Source organism: Scomber scombrus, chromosome 19 (genome assembly GCF_963691925.1).
Source record: "Scomber scombrus chromosome 19, fScoSco1.1, whole genome shotgun sequence".
Lineage (NCBI taxonomy): Eukaryota > Metazoa > Chordata > Actinopteri > Scombriformes > Scombridae > Scomber > Scomber scombrus.
In genome coordinates, this window is record NC_084988.1 from 17546707 (window position 1) to 17568316 (window position 21610).

At 40.7% G+C, this 21610-nt stretch overlaps 2 protein-coding genes across 2 annotated transcripts; one reads left to right on the forward strand and one right to left on the reverse strand.

Moving 5' to 3' along the window:
* Window positions 1-543: 543 nt before the first annotated feature.
* LOC134001167 (TOG array regulator of axonemal microtubules protein 1) lies at window positions 544-14676 on the forward strand. Its single transcript, XM_062440733.1, has 23 exons — window positions 544-755; window positions 1594-2766; window positions 5450-5516; window positions 6421-6549; window positions 6693-6956; window positions 7076-7356; window positions 7482-7705; window positions 7947-8047; window positions 8131-8295; window positions 8401-8466; window positions 8808-8977; window positions 9066-9249; window positions 9706-9942; window positions 10380-10503; window positions 10689-10794; window positions 11046-11281; window positions 11432-11590; window positions 12122-12248; window positions 12343-12458; window positions 12629-12812; window positions 12968-13187; window positions 13295-13381; window positions 13489-14676. The coding sequence occupies exons 2-23, from the start codon at window positions 1735-1737 to the stop codon at window positions 13740-13742; spliced, it is 4533 nt and encodes a 1510-aa protein (XP_062296717.1). The 5' UTR covers window positions 544-755; window positions 1594-1734; the 3' UTR covers window positions 13743-14676.
* A 437-nt stretch (window positions 14677-15113) lies between these two features.
* ccdc28b (coiled-coil domain containing 28B) lies at window positions 15114-21001 on the reverse strand. Its single transcript, XM_062440259.1, has 6 exons — window positions 20825-21001; window positions 19250-19569; window positions 18622-18791; window positions 18247-18401; window positions 16786-16808; window positions 15114-16675 (listed from the first exon to the last, which is right to left on the reverse strand). Exons 2-6 carry the CDS (start codon window positions 19483-19485, stop codon window positions 16621-16623), a joined length of 639 nt encoding a protein of 212 aa, XP_062296243.1. The 5' UTR covers window positions 19486-19569; window positions 20825-21001; the 3' UTR covers window positions 15114-16620.
* Window positions 21002-21610: the final 609 nt, after the last annotated feature.

The window sequence follows — 21610 nt, forward strand, 5'->3', positions numbered from 1 at the left end:
TTTTTAATGAGGTAGAGGGAGAAGATATAATTTTAATGATAATTGAACTTGTTTTGTGGGAAAACCATTAAACAAATTGTTATTCAAAGTACAGTTTTATATGCATCTTAAAACATGTCTGGAGGGGATCTTTAAATATTAATAATTGTATTACTAGAACATAGTAGCAGTATACAGTACTCTACTAGAATATAGCCTATTTGAGCAAATATTGACTTTTCTACATTAGATACCCGGGAAAGCACTATTAACAAACAGATAACTATACATTTTGAATTATATTTATGATATATTATACATATGCAGATTTGTAACCCAGACAGCAGTGCACAAATGGAACATAATATGTATATTACATGTAGTTTAAGGCGTGTTACATTATAATTTGCCCACTGCTTCTCCTTCACTTTCCCTCAGAGTCTACACTGCACTGCAGCTCTGTGGTGATGATGCCGCCTGCAGGAGCGTCGCCATGGAAGCGCTCTTCAGTTTGCGACATGTATTCGCCATTTTGCTGCCTCGATGTGTGTGTATGTGTGTGTGTCTGAGTATGGTGTGTATGTGTGGGCGCCTCTCGATGTGAATACCTCTGTAGCGTCCAAACATTCAACACTCCAGACACCAGCTTAAACAACCAGGAAAAATGTCTGCACTCGGAGAATAGCGACTGCCGCAGAAGGACATGGAAACTTGGACGACGTTAACATTACATAGACTCGTCGAGCGTCGCCGAAGAGGACCAGGGGAAATGCAAGGTCTATTTTCTTGCTGTTTTTCTAACTTTGCTAGCTCAGTCAGCCAGCACTAACCACTGGCAATTAGCGGAGTTAGCTTAGCAACGTTTAAACGATAATAGCTGCTAAATGTTCTTGGTAGCTAGGTTAACCAATTAGGCTTCTTAACGGTAACTAGTAGCAAGGGATTGATTGTAAGCCCATTGCAGGCATTATACTATCATATAACTGGTTACGACTACAACCGACATTTCTGATAGTTATTTAATAGTAAGTAATGTTACATTCGCAGGGAATTACGTACAGCAGTAGATGTTATCTGACCCACACTGGAGATAACTAGAGTGGCAGGGAGCCACAAGTGGTTGAACATCCATACGCTCCTATATAAGGTAGATAATGGTGATTTGTCGTGATGCTGGGGAACAGATGAGTGCGATTACATGCGCAATAGTAACCTGCATATGATTTGGGTTTTCAGCTCACTCCAGTTTCAGAAACCTGAATAAGACCTTATCTCGATTTGAGAAATCTGGCTATAGACCGGCTGAGATGGCCAGAAATCAAGACTCACCTGCAGGCAGATGATCAGGAGCCTGGATACTGTTATGATAATGTTACAGAGAAATGAACTACCACCCCCCCCCCCCCCCCCCCCCCCCAATATAAACAAAACCAGGATAAGGCTCAAAACCAGGATACTAATGCACATGTAAATGCACTCATGTTGCATGTTGTTGTAACATGTTTAAATGCATTGTTAGTGAAACTGTTATGATGCACTTTTTGCTTCGCTGTTAGCAAACAGCAATAATCAGTCCTGTATGTTGTGTTAATTTTCTGTGTTTTGCTTTTACAGTCTAACAGGAGAGCGGTTCTCCATCACCAACCTGCTCAGGATGAAAGCACATAGGAAAGAAGAGGAATATTACTGTCCTCACTGGATTGTGTTTGCTTCTTTGAATTCTCAAATTTGACCACATCCATAAGGCCATCAATAATGATACTTGGATTAATCTCCCAGGAGTTACACCAACAGCTTCTGGACCTGAAAAATTACCAGAATCGCACAAATGGGGTGGAAGAGCTCAAACACATCCTCTCAGAAGTGGACATGAAATCAGTCCCATCTGACAGTATTGAAGAGTTCATACATTTTCTCCCACGACTTCTGGATGACAGTAATTTTAAAGTGTTGTATGGTACCTTACAAGTTTTAAACTTACTCATTCAGAAGTTAGATACAAACGCAGACAAATATATCAAACAGATAGTTTTAGTGGCTCTCAAAGCCCTAGGGGACACTCGCACCCTCACCAGGAATGAATATATGAATGTGTTTCGACAGATCATGAAAACTGTTTCTCCACAACAAGTATTAGATCTTGTCATCGGCAACTTGAAACACAAAAATTCTAGGGTCCGGGAAGATGTCCTTAACATTATTATTGCAGCTATGCTCACTCATCCCAGGAAAGATTTCAACATCCCCAAACTTTGTTTTGAGGTTGCACCATATCTGGCAGACAGCAAAAAGAAGGTCCGCCACGCAGCTCTTGAGCTGTTTGCTGTTTTTGACTATTGCCTTGACACAGGGAAAAAACAGCCTCTAATGAAGGCTTTGGACATGGTTGAACTCAACGAGGATGCTGATGGTCTTATGGCAGCTGTACAGGCGAGGCGAGCAAGGCACATCCTCCCAAAACTCTCCTCGGAGGGGGTAGTGGAGTATGGCCTGGTGGTGCCCAAACCAGGGCAGCGGTGCTACCCACAATATGGTTCAGGAGCTGATCTGGACTGGGTGATGAACGGAGGGCGGGTTAGCAGTGCCAGGAGCCACAGAACTGAACCAGACTGTGAGCGGTTGTATGGATATGGCAGCTTAGGCTCCCTTACTGATGACCCTCCACTTCAAAGGAGGATTGTCAGTGCGGGTAAAGGGAAGAACAAACTACCCTGGGAGATGTCAAGCTTCTCATCCACTGAAAATGACCAGCAATGCAGTACACCCAATGGAAAGTACTCTAAACAGGTGGGGTCTATCACCACTCACTATATTCTCACTTCTTTCTTATGCTAATTATGCCATTTGGGAAAATTCCTGGATTCAATGTATGATTTCACTAGCTTTATGATTCTCAGTCAAAGTAAGACATACATCTTAGAGGGATATTCTGATAAAGGTTAGGTTACCCGAAATAATGAATGGAAATGTTGTCCTTTTTGTTGTCATTGATGACCATTAATGAAGCAGCTTTTGACTCAACAAGCTGTGTTCTCTGTTTTTTTTGAAAGGGCATCTAAAAATACTCTTTGAAATCCAAGGCAATTAGAGCTTAATCAGTCATTTGTTAACTGCCTGCACAGCGGTTCTAGGTGCACCAGTGTTATTCACAATGACTTTGAAATTACGGTGTATTTCGGTGGCCAGGCAGCTCTGTTGATTTGCTCCCAATCACTCAGCGAGTGCAGTCATCACAAAGGAACTGAAGAAGAGAGAATGAAAAGTGGTTATTTGTGGTTGCGCTTGCTTCCTTTTACTCTCGCTCTATCCTCTGAGAAAATGATAAAGCTAAACCACAGTAAGAATTGATTCATTTGAATAAATCTGGGGTCTTGACTATTTGCCTTTTTATACCTGCGTTTTGAACAAGCTGAGTCACACCCAAAGGCACCAGCCAGAGGAGACGACAGAGACACTTTCCTTTGAGACAGTTTTGGTGTTGTGGGAACCTAAATATAACTATTTCTCGCCTGACGCAGTATGGATACCGCACAGCAGAGAGGAACAATTGTATCAGAGGCCCTGTTCACACCTGCCATGAACATTTGTCTTGGGTAGACACATGTTAACAGCTCTAAAAATTCCAGTTCACACCTGGCTTAAGAAAGTGTCTGCACATGCGTCTGAGTGATGATAATAATAATAATAATAATAATACTTTATTTTTGGATAGGGACAATGCACATTGATGAACATCGATATTTAAACATGTCTGTAAACATGCCGGATTATAGCAAAGCTGCTCATTTGCATCCGTTGTCCCTAGTAAATAAATAAAAGGAATACAAATCGAAGAGACAACAAATAAATAGATAAAATACAAATAGAAGAGACAACACACACAGCACAATACAATACACAATCAAAAGGATACCAGATCCATACAGGATATAACAATGTAATGCAAGTAATGTTCAGTTAGTCTCAAGTCCAGTTAGTGGTCGCACTTTTGATTAGATTTGAGCCATTTTTTTAGTTGTCCTTTAAAAGAAGAGTATGTGGGGCATTCCCTTATTGTGGAGGGAACTTGATCACTCCTCAGCGTTATATGCAAATAAGCACATACATTATTTTTGTGTGCTAAGAATGTGTTTTATTTTTTTATTTTTTTTGTCATTACCCTTTAGCCGTAATGGAAATCATTTTGGCTTCACTCTGGAGAATCAGCAGCCAACGTTATTCTGTTATCTGTTTAGGGTTGGCTGAGATTGTCACTAAATGAGAATAGTCGGCCCACCATAAAGATCAGTCCACCTTAAGGTGGTAGCGATTGACAGTTAGGCTGGCGACCTTAAGGGGTAGACCCGAGTTATGCTCAGTCTGAGCGATCAGATCTCAGTGTCTTAGATGCATTCACATCCACTTTGATCCTCTTGAGATCCAAAAGATGCATTTTAATGCCAGGTGTTCAGAGTTCAGGGGTGTCCTCTTAAATTAATCGCTGTCTCGTATGTATGATTTACATCAAAGCATCTTTTCATCTCTTTTTGTCTCAACAACCCATAATGCTTGATAACATTTTTTTACATTATTTTGAAATAAATGAGTATCTTTTGGCAGAGTAACACTATGATATGTTGTATCAGTGGATATGCGGCTCTGAACTCCTTTAAAAAGAGAGAAAGATAGATGGGTAACATTTCAGAGCACTCATAGATCACTGATGCTATTCCTGGAAGAAACACAGTAGGTGACTCATTTTCTTGAACAGCGACACTTTGGCTGTAAGGATAAGCCTTTGTATTTAAACACCAGGCCAGCCTACCATTTTTAGGGTTAAAGTGTGCAATGTGGAACACAAACTATATTATATTTTATCAGCTAATGACTGAGAATAATTCAAATGAAGCTCCTGTCAGCCCTGTTCTAATAATAATGAGTGGCTTTGTTTCAGGAAGTATTAATTCACCATATTTTGTTTTGGGAACAATTACCCAGCTTAGACCTTTCCATTTGAAAACCTTCTGTTTACAGCAGCGTATGTTTCCCAGCAACCCCATTACCACATGGCATACTTGTTGTAGGGGGCGTGAAACATAATTGCTAATATCTCCAGGTTATGCTTGTAAAACATGGCTTATTTACAGCTCAAGTGTTGATTGCAATCACACCGAGTGCTGCACAGTGAGTGTTGATCAGATTGGAGGCAGTGGGACTAACCTCAGCCACAGACTCTCACAGAGATGTAAGCACGGATGAAAAAAAAATCTCTCATTACTCTCTCAGTGCTTCATTTATTTATTTTAGACCAAGGTTTCACATGTTGCATTGTGACGATAAAACTGGTGAGAACAGTCATTGAGTTAAGGTTGTTTACAGTAGCAGAACATCCACCTCTCTGGTCTGACCTATCTGATATGTTTCAAGTTATTTGAACTTCATCCTTTATTATTGTTGCTATTGAATGAGATCATTTTCTGTCTACTCATAGGTGGCCAATGAGGATTTCCTTCCCCTGTCCAGGAAGCTGAGTCCAGAGACATACATACCCAGTTTTAGTAAGTGCCAATACATTCCTTCTCTGACACTCATATTAATCCCACATGAGGTGACAAGTGCAGTTGAATGGTTGCCTCGGTCAACCTTAGCCAGACTCAGATTAGAGCAGTTTTGAATTGGATTATCTTGCTGAGTCATAGGAGTCACACTGCCACATGTCACCAGAAGCCCTGAGACATGAGCGCGGTTGAAAGGCTACTTGGCAGATGAGTGTCATACCAGAAGAGACCATTACACCATACCACCTTACACCACTCACCAGCTGTTTAGTTATCTAAATTGTGGCCTGATAGTGGGAGCACTCCCAGAAGTTTATCTCCAAACTCTTTAAGATTTTACCTGACATTGCTGTTTTTGCATCTGTTAACATTACAAAGAGTAAGACAGCAGCGTGCATATTACAAACATGATGTGACATTTTCCTTTATTCTCAAGTTATTTGTCCACTGCTCAAATGAATGTGTTTGATAGGCTTCATTAGGGCTAGAAATGTGCAGTGTTACTTTTGCTGTAACTATAGAAAGGGGTTGTAGGTTTATAGCAGCCTGTCAGTGCTGTCAAACGAGCAGCTGGCTTAAACTGACTTCAACTCTAATTTGTTTAACTCGGACACCCCGGAAACAGTAGAACTGACCACAAGAAGAATTATTTTAACAATTCAAAATTAATTTCCTGTGATACTACCAGATAAAGTACAATCTCCAAATTACTTTAATTCCTTTATTCATTGGAGCAGTCTATAGTGCAGTTTGTTCTCTTTTGTCATTAAATGTATTGTAACAAAGGACTGACAATACAATACGGCTTTTTTAACCACGGGTTGACTGGGGGGTTGTGTTACTGCCATGTTAGTTGACTATTGTGCAACCCTGTTAGCATTGCAAAAATATAATTTCCATATAGGTTCAGCAGAGCCACAGAAGCCACAATCCTCCACAAGGAGGGAGTCCCCTGCACGCATCAGAAGAAGTGGAAGCCTAAACTTAGACCCTGACATCTTTAAGACCACCAACTTCACTGACTCGGATAACGGTAAGGAGTTATCACCCCAAAATGATTTGCTAATTTTTCAAAAATATTTTAGAAATGTATTCTGGATGGTATAACATGTATGTGGAAATTGAATGGGCAGCTTTAAACATTCAGCCTGATGTGTGAACACCTTTTTCTCACAGTGGCCTCTAAGGGGCGTGTGCTTCCAAGGAACCCCAGTGTTGAGCGCACATTTTCTCTCCCCTCTAACCCAACCACACCGGGCTCCTTCCTACTGCCCTCCTACCCACTGGCTACACTCCCGGGAGGCATGCTTACTCCAACACTGTCCCGCCATCATGCTGACTCTTCCCTCTCTATGTCCAATACCTGGCCCAACAAGAAAGACAACACCCCTCACCAGCGAGACACCAGCCCCTGGAGAGACACAGCAGGCACAGCTAAGGGTAATCTAGTAAAAACATTGTCAGCCAATATGTGATTGTCCGCTGCATGTGGAAATGTTTTTGTTTTATGTCATTAGTTCACTTCATCAGTTCTTTCTTTCCTGCCCTGCCCCCTCCAGTAGACTTCTCTAGCAGATGCTCTCCCCGGCCTCTTCGCGCCTCCCTTGTGAGTTCTCCTTCCACCTCGTCGTTCCGTCGGGCTCTGAGCAGCACCAGGGCAACCCTCTCTATCTCACCAGTCGTCCCTCCAGCAGAACAGGCCTATTCTCATAATGGCCAGAGGTCTAATGCTCCAGGCAGCCCTCAAAATCAGCAACTAGAAAGGGACCTTCACCTAGACCCTGTTAGCATCAATACAGCGCAAGATCCACAAGAGGATGATCCTCTGGATATGCAGGAGGTCAGCAAACTGCCTGTATATTTGTTTATTAGCAATAATGTAATGAGAGGGCCATGTCTGCTATTCTAGGGTGTCACAGTTTAGTTTCATCAATAAGAATTCTCCACTATGTTTGTTGCTTACAGATGCTGAACTCACTGCGCTCATTGCGCAACAGTGCTGCCAAGAAGAGGGCCAAAGTGAGCCTTAGCAGTTCAGACCCAGACAGCCCTGACTCAGCTGTGAGGTTAGACCTGGGTCTGGACTCACCATCGCACACCTCTCCCATGCTTACCAGTTCAACCAGTGAGAGTGGTCTTTTCAGTCTGAGCTCAGTTGCCAACTCCGGTTTCAATGGCATCAAAACCAGGTAAAGGATCCGTTATTTTTGGTTAGTTAAACTTGGTTATGTTTCATTTGTAATAAGGACCACCATATGTTGGGGCATTCGTCAGCACAAGCCTGTTGTTATGTTTCAGTTAGAGTAAATATTATCATAGACTTAGTGCCAATGTTAACCAGTAGTAACCATCTGGTGTTGGATGACCACGTGTTGAACAGTGCCAGGCAGTTATCCAGCTTAATTTCTCACTTGTCACATCTGTCAACAGTCCTGGAAACTCTACCTCTTCAAGAGTTAAGCCTCGCATTGCAAGAGATCCTTCTGCAAAACTGAGATCTTCTGTGTCCATGGACTATAGCAGCCTCCAAGGTATAAAAGGGATTGAAAAAGTATTGGTTGTTGTGTTGAATTGGTTTACGTCTAATTCTTGTTTTTGTTTTTGTTCTGTAAAGGATTGTCTCAGAGAAATGAACTGTCATCTGAGGTTGGTGTTGTTGGGCAGAGAGTCACTTACTCCAACGGAAAAATCAAAGCTGAGGAAGAGACAACAGGACCCTCCCCTCCGTTGGTCAAATCAGCCTGCCGGGAATCAGTCAGAGCTTTGAAACCTGCTAAAGGTAAGTCAGCAGTGATATCGAACAGAAAAAAGATTTCTCCTAGAATTATCTTGTGATTTTATTTTTTGTGCTTTAATAATTAAATGAGTCATCTTTTACCTTTAGGGTCTCAGAACCACAACAGCAGAAACTCACCAGCCATGGACATGCCTGAAGGAGTCATCGGAAGAGGTCAGTGTGGTCATGAGTAATTATTTATCCAATAGTTTGCTCTGTGGCTGAACTAGTATTTTATTTCAGTGTTGTTTTGCAACAGACTGAAAGGAAAAGCTTCCCAAAGTCCTGTTTGAGTTTCAAAGAAACACTACAAAATACAGTTGGTAATGACCCTCGGGTAGTAATGGTCTTGAATATAAACACATTCTTCCCATCATGATCACAGTTAAACTGTGCACTCTTAAAATTTTAAGTAGAGGTTATTACTAATTCATTCAGCAGTTGAGACAGCTTGGTGTCTACCTCTCTGGTCATATATTCAAATTATCTGCAAACACCACCCTCATGTTTCGTAGGCATGTTTGACACTGGGGTGTCCTCCAGTCGTCCAGGAGTGGCCTTGACACTTGAGCAGGGTGATTCAGTGGCCAAACCTCCCACTGATCCCTCAGGAGGCATCTACAGCCATGCTATGTCTGCAAGTCACCGAGACAGTGATGACAGCCCTCGTCCAGATGAGGTTACGGTTAGTCACACTTTGTCTGATGGTAAATCATATTACATGATAAAAAGTTTCCAGTTACCAAAGTAATACTTTGTGTGTTTTTCTACAGTTGCATGCACAGGAGAGGGTGAAGAATGCGAGGTTTAGCCGGGATAAAATGCGGCTGCAGCGTCAGGATCAGTCAGAGGGGCAGTTTTGTCAAGGGGACAACACACGAGACAAGATTCGCCACCGTGTCAGACAGATGCTGTCAGACTCACCTACAGAGGAGATCAAAGAATTATTCATCAAAGGCAAGAGAAGTTGTAAAACCTAATCAGTTGTTTTAATTTATGCATACATTCATATTTCCTCATAATGTGGACCTTAATTTAAAGTTGAAATTGTAGTCAATTTTTCCCCTTTTTTTAAATTTTTACTGATGGTTGGAAATATTTATTCCAAGGATCCTCTTAGCTCCTCATGATGAAATAAATAAATATTTTAATCTTTGTATTTAACAAATGCAATAAATTTGTGTCTCAAAACACATAATAGTTATTTATAATAGTTACCCATATGTAAAATGTTCAGACACTTAATAGCAAAAGAAAAAACACTTTTAATTTACAAAAATGTTTAAATTTGTTTTTTTTTTACTGTATTTGTATTTATATATTTAGTTTTTTGTCATTATCTTTAAAGAAATGAAAGATGATCTTTCAGCGTTTGTAGCCACAGACTTGAAATGATTATCTTCTCTGCTGTAGATCTACATCTGAATGGCAGCACACTGATTTCCACTAAAGCAGACCCTCCCTCTGACGAGTCGCCCATCAGCCCCACCAGTCCTGTCAGCCCACCCGGCCCCCAAAGCCCCATCAAGTGCTTCACTCCGCCCCACCAGCCAAGCCCCCCAACAGTGCCCCCCAACCCCAAAAACCTGTCCCGTCTCAGGAGGGCTCCTAGCCTCAGCAGGACCCGACCCTCGCTGTCCCACAGCTCCGGTCAGTGGATCTGAAAGCCCCATGTTTCATCTACATGCCCCACAAAATGTCATGAGTCATTTTCTACTTTTTAAACAACCAAAGCATGTCGCTCTGTATCTGTGCATGTTGCTCCATGTCTTCTCTCAGTTTTGACACTGTTTTGCAATTAAGCAATATTCCACTGCATTACAAATAGATAAACCAGTGATTTAACAGGTCTTTGTTTATAGAAATAGAAAATGTTGGAACATTAATTAGACTGTCAAAGCCATCAGAGCATGGGTGAATAAGATGTTTGCTTTGGATAATGTGCAACAATGCTTTGTTTTGACAACCTACTGTTAAAGCACCGCCACCCACACACACTGCTTGTTTTCCGACTGATAGAGATGTAACATGAGACTGAATCTGTGTGTCTGCGTGTTGTGTGGTGTCTGATGGGCCATTTACTGTAGATGAGCTGTCTCCTGGTGCTGTGGGCCACAAGAAAAATCTCTCGGAGCCTCCTGAGCTGTGTCCATTTTCCAAGCCCGAGCTGGCACTGACCCAGAGCTTCAACCTGCTGAGCTCAGAGGACTGGTGAGAAACACTCGCAATGTTACAGGACCCCAGTTTTACTGCTTCAGACGAGAATAGTTTTTGATCCTCATACTGAACTCAAATCCAAGGGTCCTATGGAAGTTTATAGAATCTAGAATGAGAAAAAGTATTTAGCTGATTTGGATGAGCTAATTACCTACCTTGTTTTTTTGTTTTTTTTTAAGGGAGAAGAAGATAGAAGGTCTGACGTTCCTGCGTTCTTTGGCCCACTACCACTCAGACACACTCCAGGGCAGGCTTCATGATGTCTGTTTGTCTCTCATTCAAGAGGTAGCTATTCTTGTTGTGTAACCATCCCACGTCATTTTTGATACATATTACTCTGAAATTGAACTGCTTTTTTCTCATTTACGTATGTGATATCTGATTTTGCAGATCAATTTCATTTGTCAGTGTCTTGTGTCTATGCAGTGCCCTTACTACACAACTAACTGTTTTTGTTAATTGTTTTTCTTTTCTGTTGTTTGTTGCTGAAAGTATGCTGCTGCCAATTACACATCAATAACATCCTTCTTATTCAGGTGAAGAACTTGCGGTCAGGTGTGTCCAGGGTTGCAGTGTGTACACTGAGTGACCTGTACAGCCACCTACAGAAGGCAATGGACCAGGAGCTGGAGGGCACAGTTAAAGCCTTACTGCAGAAAGCCGGGGAGACTAATGCCTTTATTAGGCAGGATGTTGATGCTGCACTGGACTGCATGGTGCAGCACTGCACCCCCACTCGTGGCATCAATGCTCTTCTCTCTGGGGGGCTCAGGTCAGTATGCACTGATCACATTCACACACAGTAAAGGGCTATTTCACTAAATTTAGTGATAAATCTCTTTATCTTTCACATTATCCTAAAACTGAATTGTTAAACATTTTTAATCATTAAATGCTGAATGGGTTTTCCCTCTGCTGTTAGTCATCTTAATGCAGTGGTCAGGAAGTGCACTGCCCAGCATCTGGCCAACCTGGTGGACAGGGTTGGTGCTGCCCGTCTCCTTTCTGGAGGAAAAGATCTCACTGACAGAATCTTGCCTGCAGTCACCAAGCTCGCACAAGACTCCTCACAGGAGGCCAGGTATGTAGAGAGTTTCATTGACATTTTTACAAATCTTGTATGCACTGATTTAATTTATATGTATGTGTTTTACACAAATTAAGAACTTTATATTTATTAATATCTTCTGATTAACAAAATGTTGGATGATTAGTTGGTACCATGAAATCTGCTTTATTAATCCATTAAAATATATTTGAAATACAGATGATCCCACAAGATTTAGTACTTGAAATATTCCCCATCAGTCTACATTAAAAGAAAAATAGCCAAGGGATTTGCTTGTTATGAGACTTCGTCATAAAATACACAGGGTACATACTGGTAGCTTAGTGGTTAAATCATATCACATAACCACAACACCCCAGACCTTTGGTGCATGTCATCTCCTTCAACTCCTATTAATTAAGGAAAAATGCAGCAAAAAAGTCTTTTAGGAAGTACACTGACTGCCTAAATGAATCCAAAACAGCAACACTGCTGACAAGCAATAATTCACTGTCTTGATATCATTGGTCTTGTTGTTTATTATTACTCTGGTGTAACTCACAGGTACTATGGGCGTCGAATGTTGCTGTCCTTGTCGTCCCACCCAGACTTTGACAAGATCTTGGAGAAATATATCCCCACCAAAGACCTGCCAACTGTCAGAGACACTGTCTTCACTCTCAAGACAAAGGTGCAATGTTTGCTCCTGCATGTAAATACGGTGTTGGTGTTTTTGCTAGAGGTCAAATACTGTCATCTTACGTTGAGACTGTGGGTAATTTTAGGGTCTTGGTGAGATGCCTCAAGATACCCAATCAGCCAGAGGCAGACGCTCCCTTCCAGGCAGTGGCACAGTGAGGGCCTCATCTCTCACTAGAGAGCCACTCAATCAGACCAACAGGTGTGTGTAACTATCAAACAGTACAGTGGAGAGACCTGTAAGCACTGAATTCAGCCTCTGAGATAGAGGTGTAACAAAAACTGCATAAATACATATGAAAAGTAAATTACTAATATTTAATTCACAGGTTTATAAAGATATAAAATGTACTATTTTCTTCTTTTTTACAGGGAGTCCAATAGCAATTACAGCTGTAGATCTCAGACACAGAGTATTGCAGACAAAACTGAATACATCAAGCAGATCTCAGGTCTTCTGAGTTCAAAGGACTTCAGAGAGAGGATCAAGGGAATCGACCAGCTAGTGACGGACTGCCAGCACAACCCCAACATGGTCATCAATAGTATATTCCCAGTTAGTAGAGATTTCATTCTAATTTCATCAGTGTTTCTTTTATGTCCCTTATCATGGTTCTTAATTTTAATCATCATAAAAGTCATTGGGAAAACATCACTCAACTCTTCCACTTTTACCCTTTGTTCTTCTCTCTCTATTCTCCCTTCTTTCAGGTGTTTGATGCCTTCAAGGCCAGGCTGCAGGAATCCAACAGCAAGGTCAATCTGTATGCGCTCGAGTCACTACAGAAAATCATCCACTCGATGAAGGAAAACTTGTCCCAAGTGGTCAACATCCTAGTCCCAGCAATCGTGGACAATCACCTCAACTCCAAGAACAACGCTATCTACTCTGCTGCTATTGGAGTTATTGATGCACTAATCTTAAATATTGGTACTAATTTCTAGGATTCAGACACTTTTGGTATAGGTGAATTTTGAGGTTCAGTCTGATTTGAGAAATTGTATGTGATATTTTTTTTTGTTTTCTTTCCTTGGCAGATAACATACTCCTTCTCCAGCCTTTCTGCACCAAGGCTCAGTTTTTAAGCGGCAAAGCAAAGGTGGATCTTATTGAAAAGGTTGCAGGTATGTCTGTTGTAATCACTCGGACTGATGTAGTAAGTTTTACTCTGAGCTTTTCAACTGGTTTGTATGTCTAAGCACCTCTGTGAATTCCCACTTTTTATATCCAGATCTTGTGACAGAGCTGTATCCTCGCAAGCCTCAGATGGTGGAGCAGAAAGTGCTGCCCTTGCTGTGGCACCTCCTGGGCACCTCTACCCACAGTGGGACCATTCATGGCCGGGGCGGCAGCGTGCGCGGTGCTACTGCCAACCTGTGCCAAGCCCTTTATGTCCAGATGGGGCCCAGCCTGATTGAGTTTGCTGCCTCCCAACCTGCCAATGTCCACAAAGGTTTAAATGAGGTCCTGAGGACCTTGTCCTAAAGGTAAAGCAGAATCCAAACACTACCAAATGTTGGAAGAGAAGAGCATTGACACAACACTGACCTTACTTGAAGACAGAGATGTTCTACATTTCTTACAGTGCCTGCACTTTTATATCAATAAAGAGAAAGTCCTTAAAGATTAGGAGCTCTTATTCTTATCTCAGTGAGATTTCCTCTGGTACAGAAGCATGGATAATTGTAACATACTGACATCAGGTCTTACACATACTCAACCTGCTCTCTTTGCACTTTGAAAAGGTAGCTTATTATCATGATAAGACATCATGAATTTTACATTTTACCATCATATGATTGTCATCCCTTTTTTTCATAATCTAAACATGTACTGTAGACAAATCAGAAAGACTATTGCAGAATGTAAAATCTAAATGCACAAAAACAAGGAAGAAGACAGGGACCTGAAAGGTGTATATTTTTGCTGTTTCATCAAATGTGATGTGATATTTTTAAGATGTCTTATGTAGTTTTAAAGATTTGTAAATTGAGATTAACAAGAATAGTACAAAATACTTTTGTACAGCTCAAATGTGTATTTGCACAGTATTAGCCTGGTCTGTAATCATATGCTGTATGATGGTACAGTTAATTTATCTATTGTGTAATGGTTTAAAATCCTGTTAATGATGTGCTGAGTTTGTTCTGTCTTTTTCTTTTTCTTTTTTGCATGACCAAAATTTACTGGCAGGATCAAAATTGTTTATATTTTTGTTAAATAAATATATCTATCTATGTACACTGATGCCTAGATCGAGGTTGGTTTCAAAAGGAAAAGGAGTTCAGCTTTACTCCTGTGGTTGCCTGAGAAACATTAAAGGCCCAGATCAATGATTCTGTCTCAGTATAGTGCCAGTCTTCAAGTAGCCTTTAACTCATCTATTGTTAAATTATATTAAACTTGTTTGTGAACAAGAGCAAAGACAGATTGATATATAATAAAGTGTTTTATTTCTGTAAAACTAGCTTGTGTGAGTGTCTCTTTCAAAATATAATGGGATTGGGGTAGAGGGGTTTTTGACCTTTTAATAAAGTTCAACAGCATATTTAATCAGCATATTGGAAAGTAAGCTTTCTGCTAAAAAGCCCAAACTGAGATAACCCTGATGACTCCATGAGTTTTTCAAACATTCCAGAGCCACAGAAAACATTACACAATCATGTTGACAGGCTGTGTAGTACACCATATGATACATAAACCACTGCATGTGTAAAAATTGTTGAAACTCCCCTTTTAATAATGAGTTACATTATGTTGCTTGTCAACCTGAAAGGGGCATTAAATTCTGTCACTGAAACACGTATTGTCTTTTAAGTTGCCAAATTTACATTTATTGATGGGTACAGTCAATGATACACATGAGAGATTCTTCACAGTTTCTCTTTCAGTAGTGCCTAATTCATATGGCATGCCGTCTAAACTCATCTTCTGGCAAATTGTCTTCTAACGTGTAAAAAAACAGAAAATAGCTGTCTAGGACCTTTTTTTAATATAGTGACATCATGAAATGTAGCTTGTCACTATAGAGGCTATCCAGGCCTAGGCCTTGGAAAAGAGGTAGGCTTAGCAAGCTGTACAAAACAACAAAAAAGTTATTACATTTTTGAAAACTGGATGTAAGATGCTTTGAGAAATTACACGCCTTCATTCCTCTGATTCAACAGTAATGTCACTTTAATGGGCTTGTCTGGGATTACATGTTATGGCCAAGTCTGGAAGTCAATGAAATGCAAATCATTATCTTACCACCTGAACATTTAATCATGAAAGTAGCTGCCATTTTGAAATTGAACTGTACAGAGATGAATGCCTGCTGCTTTGCTGTATGAATGTGCTATTCAACACAATGTCATGTGAGACGAGTGGATGTCAGACTGGAGATGACCTACATGTTACAGTAGGTGATTTTACAGCATTTCAGTAGCAGGGTGGACTAGCTTGTGCTTGGAGGGATGCTGCTGCTGCTGCTGCCCTCATTCATATAAATGAAGGCAGTCCTGAAGAAGCACTGATAAAATCTTCCAACTATAGTTACATATTCAACCATCAAATACAGTAGCTGAGCTGCACATTGGCAAAGCGTCATATCAACCATTTTACATTGAATTTAATCAAATACTTTGTACATTAGGTCTTCCCACATAGTCCCTTTAAATGCAGTTATAAAGAAAGGGTCACCAGCTTTTATTAAATCCAGTTTCTTCCAGTATTAAACTTTTACCAAAGATATAAAAATGAGAGAGTGCATTCAGAATAATAGCAAAAGTGAAAATTCCCTTAAAACATGTAGGTTAAAACCACAGTGTTGTCAAATATGGTTGCTACCTTAAATATGCCTATGTTTCCTTGATCTTTCCTAACAGCATGTAACATGGTAACTTAAAAGACCAAACATAATATAAAATAAGAAAACACAATATAAGTTTTTAAACTTTCATGAGATGTGCTTTTTGTAATGGAAACTAAAGGACTGAAAATTATACTCACCTGGATTCAGATATTTGTTACCCAGTGATGTAACAACTAACTGAAGCCAAGTTAGAGGACGACAACATTTCCAAACTTTGACACAATGTTTTCCTTTCAACACAACTGTTCGGTAAACCCGCCGGTCATTTCTTGTGCTATGAATGAGGGGGTTTATGATTTTGGTTGGCGTGTTCATTTAATGCTTTGCTGCTTTTGAGTCACTGTATTGTTCCCTCGGCTTCGCTGACCAAATGGAAAAAATAACCCCTCCTCCTGTGGATCTTTCCGTTCTGTTACTAAGGCAGCTGGATCAATGCCATGGCAACCTGGACTGGTTAGATGTTGTGAGAAGATGAGTGTGTGCGGTTGCCGTCCTCCATACCTCACTTTGTCAGGGGCCAGATGTCTTGGGCAGGTCCTGGTTCTCAGCCAAGTGGAGCTTTTGTCTGAGCGCAGACACATTAAGGATTCACACAAAAAGGACTTTGAACTGGAAACATTATTCAAATCCGGTGTTCTCCAGTAAACAAACAGTCATTCGATTAGAAAAGGATACATTGAGGTGCTGAGCTCCTCCAGCTGCAGGAACAAATGAAAGACACAGTTGCATGAGACGTGTTGAAAATAGAAACAGTCAGAAATAGAAAATGCTGTGGTACTACAAGGGCCTAATCAGTAAATGTCATCACATTACATAACAGCCTGTGTGTGTGTGTGTGTGTGTGTGTGTGTGTGTGTGTGTGTGTGTGTGTGTGTGTGTGTGTGTGTGTGTGTGTGTGTGTGTGTGTGTGTGTGTGTGTGTGTGTGTGTGTGTGTGTGTGTGTGTTAGTGCTTGTTCGGTCAATATTTGAATTCAGCTCCCATCGTCTGACTACAGTGTTTACAAAGGCAAATTCTCAACGTCCCTTCATATCCACACAAAGGGAAGTCACTTCACAGCTCGTCTGCTCTGTGTCAGAATTACCCATCGCTGCTACAGCTCGCAAGTATTCCTGGCAGCTCCAATGTCAGTAATGAGCTGAAAGCTTTTTCTCGCCTCCCTCACACATACTGTAGCACTGTAATTTCCACAGCCAGCATACCAGCCTCAGGCGTGGGTAACTAGGAGCCACACAACATGCCAACAATAGAAACAGTTTCAAGGCATTCATGGATCACTGTTTGTGCTGGATAATATTAACATTTTAACATGCTAGCACCTCAGCACCTCATAACAATTTTAACACACGTATGTTTAATCTAATCTCAAACAGTCTTCATTATACAGTGTTGTATTTATATTATTTCATCACAGCTAAGAGTGAAACTGAGGGAAAAGTGGACACATGCTCTGAATATGTTGTAGGTCATGAGCTTGACCCATTAAAGATCAAATTAAATGTACACTGTAGTATTTCACTACTGACCCATTCATTTTATTTCCTCCTGATTTTATGTTCGTTTTAAAAATGTTAATATTTTTAAAGTTCTTGAGCCAGAGCTGAACATGCTGTGGATAAACATAAGGAAAACTGAATGCAATCAGTGTGTGTAACAAGCTGGAAATGCATTCTTTTCTTTTTTTTATAGATTTGTTTTTAGGCTTTTTGACTTTATTTTGATAGTAGGTGGAATAAAGGGCGACAGGAAACAGGGAAAGAGATAGGGGAATGTGACCTGCAGCAAAGGTACCTTGCCGGAATCAAACCAGGGATGCTGTCATTATGTGGCATGCACGGTAAACATAATATGCATAATGTTCCTTTTTTGAAATACATTTTATCAGTCTTCATTTAGGCACCTGACTGTTATTTTAGGGCATATTGTTAAATCTTCTTAAAAGTGTCTCAGTGGTGAAACAATGTCAGTGTTGTGTGGAAGTATTTTACTTCACAGCTTCAGTGAAATCTACAGTGAAACCTGCCTCATTCTGCTGTAACGAACTAAGCAACTACAGTTTTAGTGTTTTTTTTGTAAGAAACATTTTTTTTAGAATTTTTTTCTTACTATATAAAAGACAAACCAGGACTGTGCTTACATTGCAGAGGAGGTGCTCCAGGTTGTGGTCGGAGGCACATTTCCTCTGGTCCTCTGAAAGCTCCTCCACATGGCTGTCAAGGCTGAAATGCAGTCGCGCAAGCTTCTCCTGCATCTCACGCACGTGCTCCAGCTGCTCGAAGGAGCACACCTTCCCTAGAATACAGGGGTTAAACCAGACAGCTGTTTGTGAGTTTCCTACGGTACAAAGTGTAGTACCAAAGTCAAAAGTATTTTCATTGCAGCGGATGTGCCAAAATAGCACCACAGTAATTTTAATACAGCCTGTTTCATGTAACAAAGCCACTTTTCACCTAGCTTTTTTTTCAGTCCGTAACAGAATATTCCCTCGGTGGCCTAAACAAGGTTGTCTTACCGAAAGCCTGCAGTTTGCCTGAGTGGAAGTCGTTGAGGAGGTTTAAGAGCCCTCCCTCCATCTCTCTCACATCTGAGACATCTGTGAGAAAGGAGTGCTGCAGGGGGGAAGACTGGACTACTTTACTGGGCCCTGCTGGCTGGGGGGCCCGGGGCTTCTCCTTGTGGGGCCTGACATATAAAAAATAGGCAGAAAACATTAGGAACCTGTTGACCTGCTGTTGTAACTCACTGACAAATACTAAAAAAACAGTCCAACCTTTAATCTTTTCATCACACGCATACAAAGTACGTCAATATCAGTGATTAGTGTTTATTTTTGTAATTACATTTTAAGGTGGAGTGCAAACAGCCTCATTTACTACTGATATACTTTTCAAAACTTGCTAGAAAGGCTTCTAACAAACATAAAAAAGTCAGTGCAATATGGTGAGTGTAGTGTCTTTGATCCTGAGGTACTCCAAAAATGTATTCACATATAACTGAGTACAATGTGTGATCTCACATTATCTTATTTGGCCAGTTATCTGCATCAAAATTAGAAATAAGTTAAAAAATAATTAGATGGAACAAATAAAAAATGCATACAGCGTCCCTGTAGCATTTTCCTGTTATTTTAAAACACAAACCTGGTGGTCTTTGGTGGAGCTACAACAGCGGTGAACACCTCTTTGGGCTGCCCTGGTGCTCCTATGGACCTTTTGTACTTGCCTCTGTTCTTAGGGGAGGGAGGCTGCGGCAGGCCCAGAGTAAAGGTGGCACTTTTGCTGGCAGGCAGGACGGAGAGTTTGCGGGGGTTGATGGGGGGAGGAGGGGGCTGAGGAAGAGAAACCTTTGGGCTCCGCTTCTTGCGTTTGTCTTCCATGATTATTTAATTGGATGTTTTCTTTGAGTGAAGCTCTCTGGGGTAAGATGAGAGGGCGCAGCCTTTTCTGATGGCCAGGATATCCTGAAACAACAAAGGTAGGAAGTTTAAAACCAGCAGCTCCTTCAGAGAAGGGCTCTGCAGGATTCGGACTGTGCCAATATAAATGCTGCAGCTCAGGATTGTCCACTCTGCAGAAAGATAAACATTTACTGACAATTTCAATCATTTAACAGCATCCCCAAACTCAACACCTGCAACAAATATCCAGTGTTTGTACATGTTAGTAACAAGTAACAAAAAGGAAAGAGTGCACCATTAATCTAATTTAATAGGACAGCACCCAGAGGAAAGATTTTAATGGAAGTGTTTTTTTAAGTGAAACAGTAACCTTGACAGAATATTTTTAGACTAGCCCAAAAGAGGAGAAAAATTAGGGTGAACTGGAGAAATGTGGATTGACGGTTTCTCTCCAAACAAAACAATTATGTAAAAAATTCCAAGAAATCCCAAAAACTACATCACATATGGATTTTATTTTCATCTCTTACTGCATGAAGAAGTGAAATGCATATACATTTGACTGCACCAATATGCTCTCAGAAAAGCCTACAGTATGTCATACAGATGGACCTAATGTTTACCACTCAGACAAATGGCTGAATGAGAAAATCAATACACTGCATTCCTACTGAGACTTCTCTGTGGCAGGATAGAGGGGTTTAAAGACCTTCTCATATCTGTTTACATTACAAAAACACTTGTGTGATGCAATGCAGTTGAACAGTGGTGCTTAAATACTAACTTAACATGGAATTAATGTCACAAAGTAATAGTATTAAACTGCATTACAGTTTCTGTTTTCACCACCTGTGTACAGCCTACTTGGTATTGTAGACTACAGTCTTACAGTAAGGAGTGCAGTTTTGCAGTGATGCTGCTGCCTTCAAACTATGACAGCAGTGGAGTGGTTGTTTATGATTAAATCGTGTTATTATTGAACCAAGTGAGCACATTAATACAATTATCATCTCGGGCACCGGGCCTATAACGCTTTATCCTATTATAATAGATGACAGGACTGTAAAAACAGCTATAACCTCCTCAACACTGCGCCAGCCTCCGTTCAAAGTACGATCCAAAGATGGCCACTAGACGTACACAATACCAACTTTATAAGCTAAAATCGGTCTTTTCCTGGATTTGATCAAAACTGCTGAAGCTCCAATTTAAGGGCGCTATTCAAGCAGTGAGTTTGTTTTACCGTATGTTTAAATGTACTGGTAGAAAAGGCGTGTAAACAGATTTATCGTCTACAGATGACACAAATAAGACTTACCGAATCAATTACGCACCGCCGGGCGCAGCGTCATATTTCTCCTGCCGGGATTTAAACACGTTTGACTTTAGAGGGATCCACCTTTAGAAAGCACGAAGATGTTGAATTATCCCTGAAGAACCGGTGTAAATGCCTGATGAGATATAAAGCGCGGCACCGATGCGCTCGGCTTGTGCGGAGCTGTTGTCTTTATCCCCCCTTAAAGGGCCAGTCCGCCCCTTTATGTGACGGGCAGCAGCAGCCCTGCAGAGAGTCTGCTGCCTGCCACTGCCTGTTTACTACAGCTGCACACACAGAGATGCTGGGTGCTGCTCAGTCAGCACTATTGTCTGGATGCTTCTTTCAGACTTCCTTTTTGTATGAGGCTATTCTTTTAAGTCCTGTTGTTGAAGGATTGCTATTACACTTAGTTACACAGGAGCTGGCGATACTGCAAACAGACCACACGGTGTCGCCGATGATCTCCAAAACCAGTTCACTGATATCTCAAAATGTGTCCATGTGATTGCCTGTTTATTGGATGGTACACATGATTATGGTTAGGGTTCTTCTGATTTTACAAATGACAATGATCTGCTCATTAATGACTTATTAAATATCACTGCATGACTTAGAACATGTTTAATAACAGGTATATTGAATAAGTCATTAATTTAAATAAAATAATAATAAAACCTCCCCACTTTGAAAACGCCTGATTTAATTATTTTATTGATTGAATTCTAACTTTGGTTGTCATTAACCATTAATAAAGGTATTAAAGAATAAGCCTGTCTATAATCCCTT